Source organism: Ixodes scapularis, unplaced genomic scaffold (genome assembly GCF_016920785.2).
Source record: "Ixodes scapularis isolate PalLabHiFi unplaced genomic scaffold, ASM1692078v2 PGA_scaffold4__175_contigs__length_147842914, whole genome shotgun sequence".
Taxonomy (NCBI): domain Eukaryota; kingdom Metazoa; phylum Arthropoda; class Arachnida; order Ixodida; family Ixodidae; genus Ixodes; species Ixodes scapularis.
The window spans coordinates 15,294,125-15,315,649 of NW_024609879.1; the positions used below are offsets into that span (position 1 = coordinate 15,294,125).

Here is a 21,525-nt window from a genome sequence, read left to right on the forward strand (position 1 = left end):
ACATATCGGCATCACCGTGCAATCCGACCCTTTGCTGCTCTCCTAAGCAAACACCCGACCTTCACAATTTTGTACAGTCACGCAAAGAAAAAATGAATGGGTGCAGGGCTTTACCACTTCCCTTTAAAGGCTTCGGAGACACAACAGGTTGTGGACGCACATATCGGCACCACCGTGCAATCCGCCCCTTTGCTGCTCTCCTAAGCAAACACCTGACCTTCACAATTTTGTACAGTCACGCAAAGAAAAAATTAATGGGTGCAGGGCTTTACCCTTTCCCTCAAAGGCCTCAGAGAGACAACAAGTTATGGATGCACATATCGGCATCACCGTGAAATCGACCCCTTTGCTGCTCTCCTAAGCAAACAGCCGGCACATACTACCCTGCAAATGAGAAGCGAAAAGAGCTAATAAAGATGGTCAAAATTTGTGTGAATGTCAATATGCTCCAGGTCGTTGTCCAGAAGTTGTTGAGTGATGACTTCTTTCTGGAGTACTGTTGGCTTTGCTAGGCTGGGTTCTGGAGCTGACAGTCCAGGCTTCTTCGTTGAGTGGAACCTCTTCAGCTTTTCAACAAGCTTGTTTGCTGGTTCTTTCGTCACTTCAGGAAAGCTGCCCGTACCGTCCTTGCTCTCTGCCAGAATCTCCACTGCATCCGATATCAGCTTCTTCGCTCTGCGAACAGCCTCCTTTGAACAGTCTCCACCTGAAAGATGCCCAATTGCTGTCTGGGCGATACCAATCGTTTCTGTTGTTTCCGAGACCTGCGAGAAGCTTGTCGTCGCCTGCAGGTCCTTGATGCTTTCAAGCATGTGATCCTGGTCGTTTACCATGACTGGAGTCATCTCACAAACGCTCGTGGAGGGCAGAGTTTCCTGGGCTACTGCAGAGACTTTGAGAATGACGGCATGACGGCGCGTGCTTGCATATCGTCAAGCACGCGACGTGTTCAAGACATGTGCAGGTGTAGTCATGGACACACGTCTTGCAAGCTTCGCATTGCAGATGGCAGCCTTTGCACTTCTCACCCTGAACCCTTGAAACCCTGTACACCAGGCTATTTATGGACTGCGATTTCACACTCCATGCATCTCCTTCCAAAAGAAGTACATCCTTGACGTCCATCTTCAGAGCTGCTAGGTGGCTCCTGTTGATTCGAGCGATTCTGGTGGTGGGCTTGCCTTTGCAGAGCTTGACTAGTCGCTGGAACAACTTGTCATACGTCATGTCGATGAGTGCTGAAATCAGCTTGTCCACACGCTTGTTTTTCTTTCCTTCAAGGTAGCAGTGCTTCAGGGTCTTGTGCATGGCTTCTATGTACATGTTGGTGTTGATGCCTGCTCCTTTTCTGTAACAAAAAGCCCAAAGATGGGGACGTTTGGCATAGTGGGCCTTGAAGTAGTCCAAAAAGAGCTTCAGAGAGGGGTCCTTGCAGTCCACGAAAGCCTTCAAGAGCTCTTCAAACTCTTCCTGGTCTTGGCATTCCAGCAGGACCCTTACTGCCTTGTAGACAGAGGCCATGAGTTCTTGGCCTTCAACCAGCTTCCTGATGTTTAATTTCCAGTTTTTGTCCACGTGCCATGTGCAGAGCAGCTGTCTTTCGGCAGGTGACATCACAGCTGACCAGGCATTATAGAACTCTGAAGCATCGTCAGACATGAAAACCTTTGCAGAGATAACTCCAACTGCCTCCCGAACAGCCTCAAAAAATATCTTCATCATGATTGCGTCGGCCCTGTTACTAAGAAGGTAGGCACAAGGCACCCCAGAACCGAACTCGTCCACGACCAGCAGGGTGGTAAGTAGGAAGTCATAGCCAGTGGTCCCTGCAAATGTGATTGTACGGGACATCATTGAGTTCCTGACATTATGCGCACCAAACTCACTAATGAAACTTGCTGAAGGTGATTGCTACACACATTCCTGATGTCATCCATGGGCACTGGCACCAACTATGGCTCATGCAGCTTACTCTTTACGAACCTGCCTGACTTAAATATGCGGACTGCATGTTTTGCATCCACAAGGCATACACAAGTCAAAGGAGCCGAGAGTGATTGACACAGTTGAGGCATGACGAAATGGCAACCAGGTGTTAAGCGCTTTATACTGCTGCCCTTGGGCATATTTGGTCCCCTTTGACAAACTTTGACAAGTTTCTTGAAACTGTTGACGGTGCAGATCTATTCTCACACGATGCAATTTTTGAAAGTGCAATGGTTTTGCTAAACATTGGATAGTTTACTTGTCCAGTTTGATTTGCAACAATAAATTGTTACCACAAGAATGTAGTGAAAAATGCAACCTGATAGGGACCATTTAAAGGGCCACTGACATCCCACCAAAATCTTTTTCAACTTTTTGCTAGTCAATTAATTTATGGTGTCCGAATCAATATTTTGCATCACATATATTTTAATAAAGTAAAGAAATGCAACTGCTCGAAACCAAAACTGGGCTGGAGGGGAAGAAACATAGAGGAGGAGGGAGTTCTCTATATTTCTTCTTCCTCCCCAGCCCAGTTTTGCCAGAGTTGCCGGAAGTCACGTGGCTGCACATTTTTCAATGGCTCAGCAATGTTTGCAAAGCCATGAAAAATGGGTGTCGTATTTTTTTTTTCTACTTTTAATTTTGAGTGTGCCTTTGATGACACACAACCGATTATATTTAGTAGACTGTGGTTGTGTTTAAACCACAAGAAACAGCACATGACCACAGAGAAGACAGTGAGTGCAATTCAAACCAGCTAGTTTTCGATTGGCGGTTTTCAGGCAGAAAGGAAACTAATTTCGAGCCACAAATCCTGTTCTGGGTAGTTGGCCTCTCATATGTCATGTACAAATAAAAACCTTGGCGAGCACAAATACCCTCTCAGTGGCCCTTTAAGGTGGCTTTCTTAACTTTCAATGAAATTCCCTAAAAAAGTGGCTCAGGCTTCAAAAAGGCAGTTGCCATCAAGAAAACTAAACACTTGCGAAATTTAGGAACTTTCCCACTAGGTTAACATCACTCATTTCACCATTCAGATTCATCTGCTTCACAAGGCAATCAGAACCTTGTATCAATTTAGGTTCAAGGAATGACAAATATGTGCCACATAAATTTTAATGTCAAAATCTCCCTTTGCATAAGAGTTTAATCTTGAAGCATGCAGAATCAGTCAATTCAGAACTTGTCAAGCAAGCACTGTAGGTTTGTATTAAGGCCGTGTCTACAGTGCCGTCCTATGGCACTCCACTCGTGCCACAATTGCCGTCCGAAAGAGTCGGACGGCGCATGTACCACTCGGAGCTCGGGAGACACTGGCCAGAGGTTGAACTTCTGAACTACTCAAGTGATCGGAATGAAATTTTCACAAGAAATAGAACTTGAGATGAAGGTGTACCATGCAAACTTCCAGCTCTCTAGGACGACTTTACATACCTGCATAAGATGATGCGTCACTCTTTGTTAAGAAATCTATAATATGCAAATGAAGCTATTAAGCATCATTTTAACTGCTTGAATATAAAGTATAAAGTGAATATAAGACTTCGGGCTATCTAGTTTTTATAACTCAAATGTAAATATTTTACGAAGAGTGGTTACCTCAAAATATGAGATGCATCACTGTCCTGTCAGTTTTTGAAAACATTGCTTTTTCTCAATGAGGGCTTTAACTTAAAACAAAATGAAGTAGATAGCCCAATTCCCCAGTAGATTTCAGTTTAAAAAGATCTTGATTGTGATATCAGAATAATTTTACCTTCGAACAAAAGATTCCTTCGTATGAAATTTGCAGCAAAAAGCGGAACTGAGAAAAATGCATTCAAACATTGAACTCCTTTACTTCATTAGTGTCCCACAATGTGTTGAAAATATATTATATCAACGTAACTATTTGGCGCATGGTTATGAAGTTTAGTGTGAGGGTGTATAATTAGTTTATAAAAACGAAAACCTCAAAATTGAAAAATGAATTTTTTCAAAAAATTTTGAAACTTAGGCCTATGTCTCTCCTTAATACCCCCTCCCTCACTCCCTCCCTCCCTCCCTCCTCCTCCCCCCCCCCCCCCCCCCCCCAATGCGTACACGCCGCTTCGCGGCCGACAGTATGCGGCTGCTAATTACAAAACTATTGACCGATTTGGCCCCAGCGTACACGCCGCTTTGCAGAGTCCAGCCGGCAAACCAAACCCCGTTGTCACCCGTGCACCTCCGGAAACGAAGTCCCATGCAATTTTGTTCAGCGAAGTTTCGTCAACAACATTGGTTTTTTCCAGTGTTAATCGTAAGAAAGAAATGCAAATATCGCCAAATGCATGAAGAAAACAAAATCTTTAAGAAAAAAAAATAGTAATCCCCCACTGGGGATTCAACCTGGGACCCCTTGCTTATTAGGCAGACATCTTACCACTAAGTTACACTACAGCTTCGAAAATTTGTTGTGAGAACTCGTTTTATACGAGACTTTCGGACGGCACTTGAACGCGTAAGTGGAGTGCCGTCGGACGGCTTTCGGACGGCACTTAAACGCGTGAGAGGAGTACCGTCGGACGGCACTTGAACGCTTTGCAACAGTGCCGTCGGACGGTACTCTAGGCACTACGCAGCATTAATTAATCAACTGAATCATACAAAGCCAGGTGCCCTTCATCAACACAAGCCATCACTCCTTGGTCATCATACTTCCTATATCTACCTTATCTTAAAAAAAAAGAGCAAATACATTAAAAAAGAATATCTCAGACCATCTAACATACTTCTGCTATGTTATCCCTCGATTTTCAAGATGCTGTTAAATTTGCCATTTGTCAAACCTGCAAACTGTTGTAGTTAGGTTTGCCATTTGTCAAACCTGCAAACTGTTGTAGTTAAATTTGCAGTTAGCATTTGTCAAACTGCGAACTGTTGTAGTTAATGCCGCCAGTAAGGAATCATTACAAATGCTGCATTTTATAATGAAAAAAAATGCATTGTCCAGTTGCACTAAAATTGTTTGATTTGTAACAATGTTCTTATGAATAAACCGCGCACTTCATTATATGCTAATTGGGACAATTCAGTTGGCTCTATGTAGGAAGAGGTGATTGTATGATATAAAAGAGAATGAAGAGATCTTCAATATGAAAAAGAAATTAGGCATATCACTTTCACATAGATTGTAGTTTGAAGGGAATAACCCGAAATAGGGGGTCAATCTATTATCACAGCGAATCAATGCCACAGTGGACTGAGCCGGAACGACCAAGCTATCTAAAACCCATTGCTACGAGACAGACCAGACATCACCAACCACATTCACTGACTCCTTATTTTGCTTGCACCAATCTTTTCAAATTTTCCTTTTTTCCAAGAACAATCAATGACTGGAATTCTCTGCCCCACTGAGTCACTTCCTTCTTCCTACCTCATGATCATATAGGTTTTTACTGGTAATGTGTATCTTGCTCTTGGAGGCTTCTTGTCCTGTATTTTTGCATTTGTTATTTACTGTATATTTTAACCTAGTGGCCTTTTTTTGTATCTTTTGTTGAAGACTGTTTTTTATTGTGTATTTTACGATCTGTATTCACTCCTGCTTGGACCATTTAGGTCCGCAGTATGTCATAAATAAATAAAATAAAAATTTGTTTACATTTGCTGGACAGCTTTGTCGACCATGACATGAAATGTTTTTACGAAGCGATTGTCTTGAAGAGTAAGATTTTTTTTCCTCACAACTTTGACGTAACATGTGCCCTTCAACCCAATTTATTTTTATTGTCGGACATGAAAAACTGAGTTGGTCAACCTACAATGAAGTTCCACTTACAATTGTGTAAATACACTTATAAATATGCAAAAACATATCCAGAGCAAGGTATATGGTAGCACCCGTGAGACCACAGATACGTACTCTGTTGCAAACATACCATGAGTAGAGTCAATGCATATCTTGTCAGTCCCAAGCTTCTGGAGCAGCTCCTGCTGGGGTTCAGTCATCAGAACCAGGGCGAAATCTCGTTCACTCAGCTGGCCAGTTGGATCAGCCATCCCTAATGTGGAGAGTGGTGAGGAATCATTCAGAAGCATGCCACTCATTTTTCTACTTGTGCACGCTTTGAATACTTGTCAACAGCTTATCCAGCTTAAAGGGGTACGGAAACAAAAATTGAAATACTAAAAGTTCGTTCAGAAATGAGTCAAGCATGACGGATAATAACCGTAAATGATAATCGCATGTTTGCATTTTTAACGACTGACTATATTTTTCGTTCCAAACGGTGCACTCGAGCAAGCGCTCGAAGAGAGGCGAGCGGAGAGCGCAATGCGTCATGGGATATCCGGCGCAAACAAAAACAGAAAGAAAAGATTACCCGCGTTCGTGGAGTAGCAAGGCAGGCGTGGTTATGAGCTTTGCCCTTGGTGGCGTTGTCAGCGCTGTGGTGGTGTCAATAGCGTCAGCGCGTTACAACCGAGCCGTTCGAAGTACCCGTGGGGTGACGAGCGTGTGGCTGGCCCATGGAGCACGCAGCTTCCACAACACTGTCAGCTTAGGATTGAACGGGGTGGGGAAAGCAACTTTTGTTTGAGTTTTGAGAGACGGGCTAACCTTCTAGGGGGAGAATGGCTGTTTCCGGTTGCACGAACGAGGGTCCGAGAAAGAGGAGAGTCCCTCCTTTCCGTCCTCTTGGACCGTTTGGTACAATGCGCGATTTGTGAGTTGAGCTAGGAGGAAGGCTAGAAAGGAAAATGTTGGAATTCCAAAGGGCGGCGCTGCTCCAGAGGAATCTGCTATGTCACAACTACGTAGCAAGTTTCCCAATGTTGTTAGATTACCTCCCAAATAGGCTCCGCATGCATCCACCAGGTGCACATTGAAAGATTGTTTATTTAGCTTTAAAATTAGTTTTCTTGTGCCTTTCAACGGAAGACGTGTTTTTGAGGTTAGGATGCAACATTCAACACATTCAAGCTAGAAAATGAGCGCTGGAATTTCGTTTCCCTACCCCTTTAAAATAGTGCAATTGACTTTAACAACAAAAAACTTTTAGGGGTGGGAGGTGGAGCTGCAGAAGTTGTACCCTAGCTATCACACACCTTGTTGCTTGAAGAGCTTTACCAGGCTGTTGTCTTGGCTCATCATTACTTGGGCCCAGATTCCAACACTCCTGTGGTCATCTTGATGGCATCTCTCGCTGTAAGTGATGTTGAACTGCCTCTTGATGTTGTGGACCTGTGGGCGCTCAAGGAGGTGAAGTGGTCGCAATGGTCCGCTGATGGAAGTCCTGATGTCCTTCATGATGACCTTTATGGGGACACCCTGGGACAGCTTTCCTGAGTAGTAGAGTACAGACATTACATAGCGCTATATGCATTAGCTGCACAGCTGATGTGTGGCTGGGTCACTGCTGCTTTGTAATATAGGATACAGAGGACACTGGTGTCATCCTCCATTTCCTATGTAAGTAGCATAGACTAATGTGCTAATTGCTTTTGTATAAATCTATAAACACTCTTCTAATCCGTGCAGTTCCATTAAATTATGTATTGCAAATCTGATGTGGCCACAATTGGATCTATGAAACATTACCTGCAATTTCTGCCTTTTCCTTGTCTGTCAGCGTCAGGTGTCCAACATCCATGTCATGTCCATAGTGCTGCTTCTGGTAGACGACGTCCTTGACTTGTCCTTGCGTCGTGACGATCATTGACGAAAAGCACTTGTTTCCGATTTTGCAGCTGCCTTGGCTCTTCATTGTTCTTTGTCCATGTCCTGTCGCAGTTCTCATTTTTCCTGAGCGGTGGCACTCGAAGTACTGCCGCTTGCTGTTATCTGCAAGGGTCTTGGCAGCAGTGCTGCAGACATACTTTGCATGGCACTTGGCCTCTTCATCTTGCTTCCAGGTTGTGAAATCTGCGAATATAATGTGTGACAAACATTTCATATTTGTTTCATCCCAATGAACTCTGCAAACATTTCTTTTTATATGGAAGACCATGCATAGCCAAGGTCTTCTAGTAGAATGAACTAAAAAAAGGCCTTGTTTTGTCTTTGTCCCCATTTCCCTCAATTGTTTCGCTCACGGTGTTTTAGTTTGATTAGTTGCACCCCCATGGTTCCCCCGATATTGTCCCTCACAAAAAATACCTCGGGTGTTACCTTCTTTCAAATTTTGTGACAAAAGAGGCTTACCAAAAACAGCTAAGAAAAATAAGAAACAGAAAATGAAAACGTGCATTTTCATTTAATAGGCTGACGCAGTGGGCTGAAGTGTGAACAAAACATTGTGTCGGACCCAGACAAACTCCTAGCTGAAGTGCACACACAAAAAGATATAAAGATATGTTAAAAGAGTATCGCCGTCAGGTGGCGGTTTTCCAAGAAAAATGGTCCAAGAGCAAACAGCAGTTTGTAAGACCATAACAAAAACAGCATCCTTGCCCAGCTTGTATGGACGATGGTTCTCTGAATGCCCAGAGGGGCCCTGTGGAGATTTTTGAGGTCGCCTAATTATGGTGATAGCTCACTCTGCGAGCTCCAAGCATCCTAGAAATCGTTAACCCTTTTGTTTCCGCGGCATCTATGCCCGTTCTCGCGAGCTGTGTTGCGCAATTCCCCCACGCGGACTGCCGTGTGTGGTGTCGTAAATACAGCTCTACAAATTCTGTTATATAACTTGCAGGTAAACACTTTTTACTTTATTTTATTCGGGAATGTCTTCCGGAAGCAATGCACTCGAAGTACCTTGCGAGTGTGGAAGCTCTTGAAGTAGAAGGGCATGTGAAGCGCCACACACACCGCCCTCTGCAATCACTGCCGCTCTCACCGTCGCTACTTTCTTGGTCCGGTATAGCTTCTGGATTGTTGCCACAGTCACTTTTGTCAACACTTTCAAACACCAGCTCGAGGATTTCCTCACATGTAAGCGTTTTCTTCTTTTGCAACGCCCGTACGTCCCACATTCATGTCAGAGCGCACGTGATTTGGAAGATGGTCAAGGAGTTGAGGTGCGCAAAACCTCAATCTTTGTCAATTTTTAAAATAAAAACTAGGACATGCAGGCAAAAGCGATTTTTGTTCATTACTTCAGAAAGGTCGAGACACCAACTCCCAATTTATTTAAGCAAAGCACTGAAATTGTTCCACAGCTCCTTGAAAAGGGGGAGGCGGCAACGAAAGGCCAATGCACCGGATTGTGGTGGAAGGGCATGCTGTCTAACCTAACCTTACCAATTTACACTCTGAAAAGAAGTAATACCCTATCTTGAAAAAGAAGGCTAAATAATTTTGTCAATTCCTCCTCAGCCTGATGCTGATATTTATTTATGTGCAGAGTCTGGTTGCCGCAGAATGGTCAAAGGCCCGTAGCTGCAGAGTCTGTGACACCATACAGTAGCAGGAGTAAATTACCTTTAGTACCACAAATGCACTTGCTCTGAATTTTTTGCTGGGAACAAAATACTAGGTCCCCACTGTGGCCCGCATTGTAAAAAAAATGTAAAAGCAAATACTTCCTAACACAGGATGGGATAAAGATATGCATTTGGTAAAATACAAAAATGAGAATTTTATGGTTGTTTGTTGATGTGAAAACTCGTGTTCCACAGAAATTTCTCAAATAAAACCAGTCTGCTATCAAAGGGGGAGACGAGTCTCACTGCATATGAGCAAGTTAGCCAGTAAAGTATGAATGCTAGCGGAACGGCAATTCATAAGTGTTTTTCAGTGTAAAAAGAATGATTTCACAGGTTATTCTGCCTTATCCATAGTTTCATATTCGATTGCGACAGGGAACTCGATCTAGGTCACTGCAGCTCAATAGACGACCCGGATCATACTTTTTTGCTTGGACGGGGAAGCTGCTCGCATGCACCCAAGCACACAATGCCTTATTTTCATGGTGAAATATACTGACCCGTGGATTTCTGCGAATAGTCAATTACCACACGTAGTAATGTCGGCAAGCGCTGCACACAAACACCACATAACCCTGGGCGCACATCAGGGAGGATCCTGGGTTCGATCTCTGCTCTAGCCGCACTGCAGTGTGTTTGGATAGATCGCGTATCCTCCTTGAATACGTTGTGTAATGCAGGGGCGGATCCAAGGGGGGGCAGCACCCCCCCCCCCAAACAAAGTCGACACCCCTCCCCTTCCCCCCCCCCCCCCCTTCTCGGAGGGCAATTTGACATGGGTGGACCACCCCGGTGCACAAGAAAGAATGGGAGAATAGTATAAAAATAAAAGAGTTCTATACTGTTTCATACTTAGTGTGCAACGCTGTCAAAGCTTTTGGCGCGAGCATGGGGCTTGATCTCGTTGATCATTTGCACGCCTTCTCGCGCAAACAAAACCTTATAGCCCCTTCCCCTGGCAAATGCCGAGCGCTCCGCTCCAGCGGTCGTCGAGCGGTCGGCCTCCGTGAGCGATCGGTCACGTGATCGATCCCAGGGGCATGCGCTGCGGAGAAAATCGAGCGTAATGCTCCCAGCGCCACCGCTTCCAGGGCGTCTGCTCTCGCTTTTGAACAGTTTCGGTTCCCATGGTTATCTTGCTGAAAGCATGAAGTTCTGATCGAAATTTTATGCTTAGACAAAAAAATGGATTGTTAACTACTTGATTAACGGTGACCTCGACGTTAAGACACAATTTATTTTTCCTTACAGTTATATAAGCCCTATGAAGACAACTAGATGTACTTGTACTAGCCGCAGGATGCTATTAAGCAATACCAAACACGTATGCCGTAAAGCGATCGTCATCTGAGAAGGTGGCTTCCATCTGCAGAGTATTTGGCGTATTGTCTTCTAATTATTCCAATTACATTACAGAGACTACAAAACGAACAAACGACATACCTAGCTCTTCATCCGAATTGGCGCGCACAACGCCTTCGACGTAACGCGATATCTTGTGCTTCTTCGCTGGCCAAACAAACGACTCAGCAAACACTTCGCTGAGGACGGCTGTCTCGTCGTCACTTGAGCTGCAGCTAAGCTAATATCTTCGTCGCTGTCATTGAATTTTATTAGACCTCCTGAAATCCTGAAATTAACTGCAACGATGTCATCGCCGCAGTATGCTCGGGCAAGTCGGTCATGACGAGGGGAACGAAAGCAAGCACAGCAAGAGAGCCCACCCAGCAATCGAAACAAAAAAGCGGCGAAACTCCTTCATTAACGAAACTGAAACGTTGCAAGAGGCGACTACAGACTGTACTCCTCCGAAAAAGGCTGCGCGGAGAACTACTCCGGACCGCTCGACGCGCTCCGCCACTTTTCCACGGAGCGGTTGGAGCTAGGGATGCCGCGAACCACCCTAGGTTCGAATTTGAAAGGTTTCGATATTTTCGAACCAAACTGATGTTCGTTCGATATTTTCGACCGTATGGAGGTTCGAAATCGAAAAATTCGCAACTTTCCAAAATCGTGAGGTTTCGAATTCGAAAAGTTCGAAGCTTTCAAGGTTTATAAAAGTTCGGGTTCGATTATTTCGAATATTTGTTTACTTGAAGTTCGATGAATTCGAAGATTTCGAACTTCCCTAATTTGAAATTCGAGAGATTCGAATGTTTCGAATTTCTTTGGATCTAAAATTCGAACGTTTAAAATTTTTAAAGACAAAGTTTGATAAATTTGAAGATTTTGAATTTCTTTCTACATAAAGTTCGAAGGTTTCGATTCTCTTTTAGGGCTAAATACCAAAAAAAAAAAAAGAAACTTCAAAGATTTCTGATTTCTTTAAGGTCCAAGTGCGCAAAGTTCGAAGTCCGGTTTTCATGTTCCGCCACAGTTTCAGTTTCAAATAACTTTTTTCACTCCTCGCTGGTTTTCACGAAATCAGGTTTAGAAAAGTTCAAATGTGATATTTAGACTGCGCGAAGTTGGCCAGGCAATTAAATGAGACGAAGAGTGCCCCGGATGTGCTGGAATATTTGCCAGTGCAGCGACGTGTAACACTAGATCAGTGATTGTGACCGCCAGCCCGGGGTGGTCATTAACGTGCATTACGAAGTAGTGATCCTACGAACGCACTGTTTAACGATACTCATCCAGTTTGAAACGGCCAGGGGATGGCAGGCGGTTGAGGTTCAGAAAAACCTTGAAGTGATCTGGCAAACTGCCTCCCTACCCCCTTGCACGCTGGGCGCTGGTAGTAATCCGATCGAACGCCGCCCGAGTGACGATGGCATATAGTAAGTTTAGTTTGTGCATGATGCGAAGTCCTGAGACGGAATGAAATTTGAAAGAGAAAGTGTAAGAAGACAGAAGAAAAGAGGACAGGACAACGTCTCAAACTCAACTCGGCTGAGTTTGAGACGTTCTCCTGTCCCCTTTTTTCTTTCTTCTTACACTATTTCTTGCGAATTTCATTCCCAGTCTCGGGATTTTGCATCATGATCAACATACACCAGCTCGCCTGCACCTTGGAAATTGTTTTGTTTGTAATTGCTTTGGAGGTTGATTTTCTGGGGCGGAAGAAACGCCGAGCAAAACGCACAGAAGCTGACGCAACTTGAGGTCAAGGAGCGTTCTACCATACCAGTGGTGTCCGAAGGGGAAAAACGGGGGGGAGGGGGGGGGGGAAGGGGGGGGAGCTCCAGTCTCTCCCCCCCCCCCCTCCCAGATATTTCGGACTGTTAAAGAAAACAATACGGGGAAAGAGGGCATGGTCGAGCTTATTTTAATCTGAAATTATTTATGCATATGCATAGCTGCTGTCGCTCTTCACCACATAAAAGATCGCATAGATGGTCATTATTAAGGCCGGTTCTCACATGCAGCGAAGCGCTGATGTAACGCTGCTCACGTGCCGTCAGGAACTTATCATATGCCATGAGCAACAGTTTTGACGGTGCGATACAAAGCTGGTGAATGCTCCCGTCGGCACGTGCTTAGGACGAGGTCAGCGCTAAGCTTGTAGCGCTCCGCTGCATGTGTGAACAGGCCCTTAGAAACTCGTCAGAAGGCACTACTCGTCACATGCTCGGTGGCTCGAAAGTTCAAAGCTATGCCTTTTCGACCTAAATAACTGCGCTATTGGTAAAAAATAATAAATAAATATAACAATAAATGCAAAAATAAAAAGCTCGAGAGAAAAAAAAACTATCAAGAACTCGCCGGAAGTGTATTCTTGCATATAAAGGGACCCAGAACTATAAAACAAGTTTCTCCTACCAAAATGTGTACAGGCCAAAAGAAACACGTCCCAAAAACGTAAAATGTGAAAAAAAAAAAATTATGACGCGCTGAACTTGAACAATTTTAAAAATCATCCCCCATGAGGTAACGCCAACGAGTGAGCATACGGCGCCGAAAGCCAGCGTCTTTAGCAGACAATCTTTTCGACTCAAAAGCGGCGCGCGTTCCGCAAGCGGCGACAGTCGCAGAAACAAAAACAGGCGCGGTAACAACAAGGAACTGCAGTTCCTTGTCTGCTAAATACGCCGGCTCTCGGCGTCGTCTGCTCGTTCGTTGGCGGCAGTTGGCGTCGCGACCGCTTGCGCCATCTCATGTCTCACGTGCGAAACGGCGCCGTGTTGTTTGAAGACCTGTGGCGTCGCTGCGTTTCCATAGGAGCTAAGCCTTTTTCTTTCTTTACTTTTTCCTCAGGCAAGTTCGCTCTTTACAAAAAAAAATGCACCATCTGTGGGCAACGCTGCACAAAGTCGTAGCGTGATAGGTTAAGAAACTGAATTTTGCGGTCGATTTAAAGAGCCTGCCGTCTCCTTGTTTCACCCTGTATAGTGCTCTAGTTTCAGTTTCGTTCCTCGCGCCACTTGTGTTCCAACATGGCGAAACAGAAGCTGGCAGTACGGACCGCTCATCAAAGTGTAATCCCTTTAATCTGTATTTATTAAACGAGTTATATCGTTGCAACATTGTGTGCCACCTCCTAAACCACTACAGCATCCTAACAAGAATCGCAGTTACGAGAGGCGCGACCGCGAAGCGCTACATTTAGGTGGTTTCGCTTATGGTCATTGTCCCCCGTGCACCGCCTGTATCTACTCTTTAGCGGCTCATTCGGATTTAAGACTTTCATTTTCATGAAATCTCATAATGCAATACTGCTCACCCTTTTCGGACTTGAAACTCAAGCAGATGGTTTCCTGCTTGAAGTGATGGACATCGCTGGCATGTCGGAGCAGCTCGATGGGAGTGCTGAAGCATTCGCTGCGCTTTGCACATCCGTGAGACTAGCCTGGAGTCTGAAGCTTGTGCACCCTTCTGAGATGCTGCAGCAAGTTGGCGCGACGGGTGAAGAGCGACTTGCACTCGGGACAAGTCAAAGATTCTTCATGAGGAATCGCGCTCGGGCAGCTTGGGTTCGGAGCAGCCATATCAGCGAAGCGAACGCTTGCCAATGCGGAGCAGCGAGCCGAGAACCGAAACTACCGAAAGCGGACGTAGTTTCACTTCATAGTAGTGTCGAAATGATTAGTCTAACGATTTGTTTATTTTTACACTTCAACTTGATGACCACTTTAATGCGAGGGGCGGCAATTTCTGAGACAACTTAACACTTTTGGATTTTTTTTACTAATGGATCATTCACATCCACGCAAATCCGATCCAATCCATCCATTATTTTCGAAGTAGCGCGGTACTGCAGTTTAGTTCCATCACCGTCGCTTCCCGTCGCGTTGACAGTGGTCTTTCATCATGAAAGGTGTTTTAATAGGAGATAGTCAGTTAAAGTACGTTTCCAGCAGTCGCCTCCAATTTGCAGAAAACGTAGTACGCACGTGTACGTTCAGCGTCGGAGGTGCCACTGCTGCATCTTTGCTGTCGAAGGTGCAGCAATGGCGCCTTCGACCTGTGGAATTTGTTGTCATCTGCGTTGGCAGCAACGACCTCACCAACGGCCGGGATCCTTGGGATATTTGCCGCGATATCCTGGTACGTTGTCATGTTTGTTTTATTGTGGAAATGTAAAGTGACCGCGTGTGATCAACTTATCGTTCATTGAAGGACCTGGTGAAGCTGATGCGGACCCTCGCGTCGACGGTCTTCGTGTACAAGGTGTTGCCGCGATGTTGGGCGAATGCCCAGGCCGAGGCCAGGCGCCGGGTACTCAACCGCAAGCTGGCAAGGGGGGCGCGGAATATGGAAGACGTAATTGTCATCAATTCGGACGTAAGCTGAAGTTTATCAGTGCTCAATTTTACTTTTAGCAAGGTGTCCAAACGCGGGTATCGGCAGCAGCAATTTTCGTCAATGAATATCTTTTTCAAGCTAAAATGTCCCTCCCTTCGTGGACAGAAATGTGGCTGGCCCATAGGCTCCCCACGTTCACGGGTGACGCTGTAGACGTGTTACTGGAAAAGCAGCTCTTGCGGAAAATGTTGTGGTATTGTTCGGCACCTCGTGCAGCACTAATTTGCTTCAAGATACAAGTGTGTCACCATCGTGGGGTGCATATTATAAACATCCATTTGTGAGGATATTGCTGCATTATCTTATTTGTACAGTGGGCAGCAGAAGGCAAAGACTGGCTGTGCCCTCTGACAGTGCGTTGCCACTCTTAAAGGGATTGCCCGGTCGAAACCGGAAGTACTTAAGTACTTGCGCTCGTTACGTCGAGGGAGCCTTCATATAGGCAAACGTCATTTTTATTTGGTATATGATCTCCCGTTATTTAAACGTTTCATGAGCCTTTGTACGAAACTGCACCCCGAATTTTGTCAGTGTCAATGGCTGACATCCCTAGGTGCTGCGGGACATCACAAAACGCAATGGTTTGCCGAATGGTGGGGATAACAAGCATTGGTCGATGGATGCCTTGTATTTTGTTTCGAATTATATAGTCTCCTAGGCAGTGCCCTACTGAAATACGGTTCTTTTAATGCAGTTCCCAAGCATGTGCAGAAGTCATGCCTTTTAGCAGGATATTACTCGCAGACAGCCATAAGCTTCGAGCAAACGTATGCCGTTTCGCGCAAACACTACTACGGCGGACACCGATCGAACTAGGGGAGCTTGCAAAGAAAAGGATGCAGATTTTGCCTCTGAAGCGGCACCTAGGTACACGAAGCGGCATCTGGGTACACATTTCGGCGGATCCACTGGATCGGTGATGAGTCTGCGGGTCATTTCCTCAGAGGCGATGTCCGCGGGTCGAAGGCAAACGGCGAACCGTTCAAATGCATGTCGTCACTTGACTTGGACAAGCTTGGTGAATCGTATTTGTCTCGAGATCAAACCGTGTCGCCACCTAGGCCGAAATTGGAAACATGCAAAAGTGGGGATACCGCCGTGCGTCGTCTGCTACGGGCGCACGTTCGGAAACATGGATCTCGACGACGCAAGCGCGTTTCCGGCTGAAGTGAGCCCTCCTCATTAAATGCTTGTTGTTTTTGTTGCCGTTTCTTTCTACTAAAGGTGGTGTTGTATCGTTTCAGGTGCGTAAAAAGTCAGCAAAGAGATTATTATTAAGTCGGAAGCTTCCATAATCGTAGCGTTGTTTGTATACAACCGCTGGTCCCACATGTTTTTGTTATCTCCCACAAACCATAACTTGTATGAAACATTGAGCGTTGATTAAGCTATAGTTGATTAAAAAATTAACCCAACTCATCGATACCCTTTAATCGACCAATCAATTGATAAATGCGTTAGTTGATTTTTCACCAATCATATTGCATAAAAGACGTCAAAATTAACATTTTTTTTTACTAAACTATGTAATAAATTGCATATTGCATTCCCATTTAAAACTTCACGTTGTGACATCTACAGAAATATGAAGGAAAGTCATTTTGATGTTATTATTTAAACAGTATAATCATTCTCGATGACAATCACAAGCATACTGAAGTGGTTTACCCGTGTCCTAAAAGAAAAAAACACGTCAAAAAAAAAATTTTTTTTTTTTTTTATGTTCCTGTTTCTTCAGCACAAGATTCCGATTAAACGGCAAAAATATATATCGCACTTAAAGCATCACTTGAATGTAATCTGAAGGTTAATCTATGAACTGCCCAGTCCCGATATGCGTTAGGTGAGGGCGGAGAGTGATCGGAAAGTCTCGTGAGAGTCGCTAGCCCTCATCAGTAAAAGAGTGTCGCTGCGGGCGACGCTGTCCATGTCGTGGTGCGGGTCGTTAGTTGAAATTGCAGAGTATACAATGTTTGAGTTGAAGATTATTCATCCATCAATTCATAATATTAGCCTTTTGACATCCGCGGCCCTCTCCGAGAAAAGTGAAGCGGGTCAACCCACACTACCAAGGAAGTCATCTAATAACACGCAGGCTACTTCGTTGCTCGGTCACACTCGTTTGTTCCACTCGCGGCAGACATATTGTCGTAGTTTGTCTCACTTGTTCTGCCAACAAACAGTTTCCGGATCGCAACTATAGACGAGGCACTTTCTCTTAAACGCAACGCAGGAGAATTGTTTCGTTTCCGAAAAACATACTCGCACACTGGCACAGTAAAGGGGAACATTGGCTGCAGCGGAACTCAATAGCATGGCAATTTCCAACACAGCACTAACTTCTCTTCATGTTAAATATTTATATTACTGCAAAAGCTAAAAAAAAATGCATAGAACCTGAGATTTCAAGCCCACATACCCGTATTACGTTATCTGGGTTGTAATTCGTTGTTTTGTTGAATTCCCACGATGGTAAGCTGAGACATCTCTTTTAAAAGAAACAATTATTTAACCTAAATAGTGCAGTTCACCCGGAGACAGCCATCCGTCGTGGTTAGCCATGCTCCCCACGTCTGCCTAGAGCAGATGACGCATCCACACGAGCGGTTATTTAAATTTAGACCGTACGCCGGTATCACAATTTGATCTTCACTGAAGCACTGAACAGTGCCGCACCGATAGTATGCGACAAAATAAACGGAAGAATCTACACCGTCTCGCGCTCAAACGTGGAGAGCCTATGGGGCAGCCCTGCGTCTATCCCCGCTTTGATCATGATGATAGCGCAACAGTAGCGCCACCTCTAGGTCGATCTTGAGGCCAATAGTCACACTCCATTTTCACACGCGGGTCAAACAGATATCGGGCTGCACGCGTGCTAAATACAAGTTCTGGTATCATTTCGAGATGGCCTAGCTGTTAATTTCGGTTTTGCTGCATAATCAAAGTATGTTCGATTCGGCCAGGAAATTCTGAGGCAAATGCCCCTTAAAGGGAACCTTTGCATTTCAACGATAGGTTCGTGGCATCAGGATGATTTTACGTCGGGAGTCACTGGCGGCAGCGCGCGGTCGGTATACCGGTCACCTTGAAGACGAAGGCCTCACGATAGCGTCTTGGCCAAGACGGTTATCAACTGTAACTTTGGCGTCAAGTTGAAGCGAGAATCGGCAGAAATGCCGATTCTCAGAGTTTTTCTCAGGCCCGTTAGTGGGCGTCCAAAGATACCAGCGGACAAAGCATGCAGTGTTATGCTCAGCTGCGGGGACATGCGAGTGTCAACGCACTAAATCCAAAACCTCTGAAATGTATCGGGGTCGTCAATATGCATCCATGAGCAACTGAAGGTAAGTAAGGATATCAACACTGTGGATCCCCACATAGCATCAAAAAGAATCAATTTACGTGAGACAATATTTCAACACTCACCACAGGGAGCCAAACCTATGCGAGCAGGTGCCTAAAACGCTTTCAGAATATCATAATCAAGCAAATTCCTACCCTCGGTTATGATCTCAATTTTGCATTCACCGCGGGTATGTTATTATCATAAATGAGAGGAAACGCAACCTCCGTATCGGCGTTATTGTTAAACATCGCAGACATTTGAGCAAGAGCTGCAAAGAATGGCAGCGCGAACAGACGGACGAGGGGTGTCGTCTGCTATCGCCGTCTGCTCTTGTCGTCTGCTTCTGCACGGACGCTGAACTGAGTCGGAACCGGTGCAAGATTTTGAAGAACTGGGATGAATAGACCGCGCCAGTGCAGCGGTCGTGCAACTTCCGGTTGAATCAAATGCACCAGTTCCTGCACTGCTGAACTAGTTCAGCCGGTTCAGGCGAATCGAACAGACTTAAATTAACTGATCCGATTTGGGCGAGGAGTGGGTGGACGTAGTTTAATACGCCTCGCAAGTGGGCTCATTTTCGTCTTCTGCGCATGAGAAAGGAAGTAGCGGTGACGTCAGAACGCCGAGCCCTGATTGGCTGATCGCGACCCCCTATCTGAGCGTCGTCTGCTCCTTTGCAACGTTGTCTGCTCGCAACGTCGTCTGCGTCTGTCTCACCTTTCCTGCGAGTTTCGGAAGTGCAGGTCTTTACGAGCGAGCTCGACTTCGCCTTTCAGAGAGCACAGAAGAAATAACTCGAGCGGTACGTTGTTTTTGTCTAACAACTAGCAGACGCGCATCAAGGAGGGATGTCAAAGGACTCACTGGCGAGGTGTCTTCAGGCGCCGAGGTTTGTTTGCTAAGAACCGAGAGTGAGCGTGTTAGTGTCCGCAAGTTCCCTCCCAAACCCTTTTTCCCTCCTTTCGCGTGTGGCGAGACCCCTCATTCTTTAACGGCGTCGGCGGGTTGGCGCAGTTAACGTCGTCTGCTTTACGTCTGCTAGTCAAAGCGATGGCTGCTTTACCTTTCCTGCGTCTGTCGGAGATTCACCGCTTTTTCACCGGCGAGAGTCACCGTTGCCTCGGGAAACAATGAGATAACAAGAGGAAGAAATTGACCTTTTAATCTAAAATTGAGGTCAGCGATCAAAGTATAATACAGGAAGGGTTCACAAGGGTCGCGCGGGCATATTCCATTTAGCACGCCAGCCGGCCGTGGGCAGGCGGTCGCCGAGTTCCGGAGTGCCTGCTAGGCCTAACTGCGGAGCTCGTTTGGTCGCGTTCGGTGGAATCGTGGCCGTTGGAGCTTTTCCCGGGTGTTTGTGGGTCCAGCGTTCTTGTTCGTCGGGGTCTGTCTCAAGTACTTTTTACTTTTTTCCTGCCGCTTGAAGTCGGGACGCGTGAGAAGCGCACGTAGAAAATTAACGTCCGTTGATCGTCGCGACCGCGACGCTGTCGGCCATGCTGATTTATCGTAAAAAGTGCGTAAGACAGTTTCGGAGCTGTCGTAGGATTTCGTCGTAACCTGCGCAAAACTTACGAAAATTTCGTTTCGTGAATACGAATTTGTTCTTAAGTTTTGTCTTACGCACATTTTTGGCGTAAGATTGTTTCGTGAATCTGGCCTCTGCACTTTCAAAAGTCGCAGGAAAGGTGAGACAGACGCAGACGACGTTGCGAGCAGACGACGTTGCAAAGGAGCAGACGACGCACAGATAGGGGGTCACGATCAGCCAATCAGGGCTCGGTGTTCTGACGTCACCGCTACCCCCTGCGCAAGAAGCAGACGAACTTGCCCTCCGTATATCGTTGGCACACCATCACACCTCAGCTTACAAGCCTTCTGTCCGCTTAGAGCTCAGCTCATAGCTTTCTTCTGTGAGATGAATGCTGCATAAGTGGGATCTCGATCTTGACGGGAACCCAGTCCCTTTGCTCATAACTGCACATCTTGCGGAAAAGTGTGGAACATCATGTCTTGGCTCGCATGTGCTGCCTGGTGGTTGTGGCACCCAACAACGAAACCAGTCGAGCACAACAACAAAAAAGAAGCTCGCTGAAGCGTTCACTCGCAGGCAGACGAAGAGACAAAAATGCTCGCTATGCTTTGTGACGTCAGAGCTTCAATGTTGCCAACGAAAGCAGCGTTTATGCTAGAATGCGATTGGAGCAGTATAAATTCAATTACTCACGCAGAGGGGCATGTAAAATTCAGATATTGCACGTAAGATGCGTCTCGAGGCAATAACAATGATATTCAATTGCTTTCTCGAATACAAATTTTGACCAGACAATCCCTTTAAAAGTCTCATGCTTTGCGCGTGTGCTTCCTTTCGTGTTTGCAGTCGTCGGAGGGAAACTGGTAGCAAAGACATGACAGCTAGCACGAAAGGAAGCACATTCTTGAAGCATGATTCTTGAAAGTGGCCGCACGTCTTCAGCCAGTCATTTTGGCTGGTGCTCCAGCGCCCTGCAAACGTTTGCTGCCAACTGTGCATGCATAGATGTGATCCTTACAACGAAAGCCTGTTTTCTGGAGAACTGCACTATTTATGCTGGATGCTTGTTGGTTCACAAAATTTGTTTCAGTTCATGGCTGTGAAAATGCAGCACAGCAAGAAAGGCCAAGTTGCTACTGTGGTTTCTACAATCACAGTTTTAACTTATTGTCCCTCATACAATTTCAAAGAAAATATAAACGTTGTGCATAGTGTGAAGCTAGAGCTGAGGAGCCCTGGATAAGTTAGAGTCAATGCGTGCGGGTGCTTCTTTTAACATTTTATATTCTCTTGCTTTAGACTGGTTTGTCAAGTAAAAACAATTCTAGTACATTGCCTCAGGTGAGATGTTCTCTCTAAGTTGAGATCTGCAAGCAGTGCAGTGGGAAAAGATTGGTTTTCCAGCCTGAGATCTGCAAAGTAGCTGTTGGTTCATGTAGTTATTTCACCACTGAAGACAAAGTCAACTATGCATGATGACTGAGGCAAGGGAAATGCTGTTCGGATAGGTCGG

At 45.5% G+C, this 21,525-nt stretch overlaps 1 protein-coding gene and 1 pseudogene across 1 annotated transcript; one reads left to right on the plus strand and one right to left on the minus strand.

Annotated features, from left to right (window-relative positions):
* Positions 1 to 407: 407 nt before the first annotated feature.
* LOC8043964 lies at positions 408 to 7,736 on the minus strand. The gene is made up of 5 exons (XM_042293395.1): positions 7,556 to 7,736; positions 7,063 to 7,299; positions 5,895 to 6,017; positions 927 to 1,826; positions 408 to 706 (listed from the first exon to the last, which is right to left on the minus strand). Exons 1-5 carry the CDS (start codon positions 7,719 to 7,721, stop codon positions 408 to 410), a joined length of 1,725 nt encoding a protein of 574 aa, XP_042149329.1. The 5' UTR covers positions 7,722 to 7,736.
* A 572-nt stretch (positions 7,737 to 8,308) lies between these two features.
* Positions 8,309 to 21,525, plus strand: part of LOC120846170 — a 59,804-nt pseudogene continuing 46,587 nt past the window's right edge.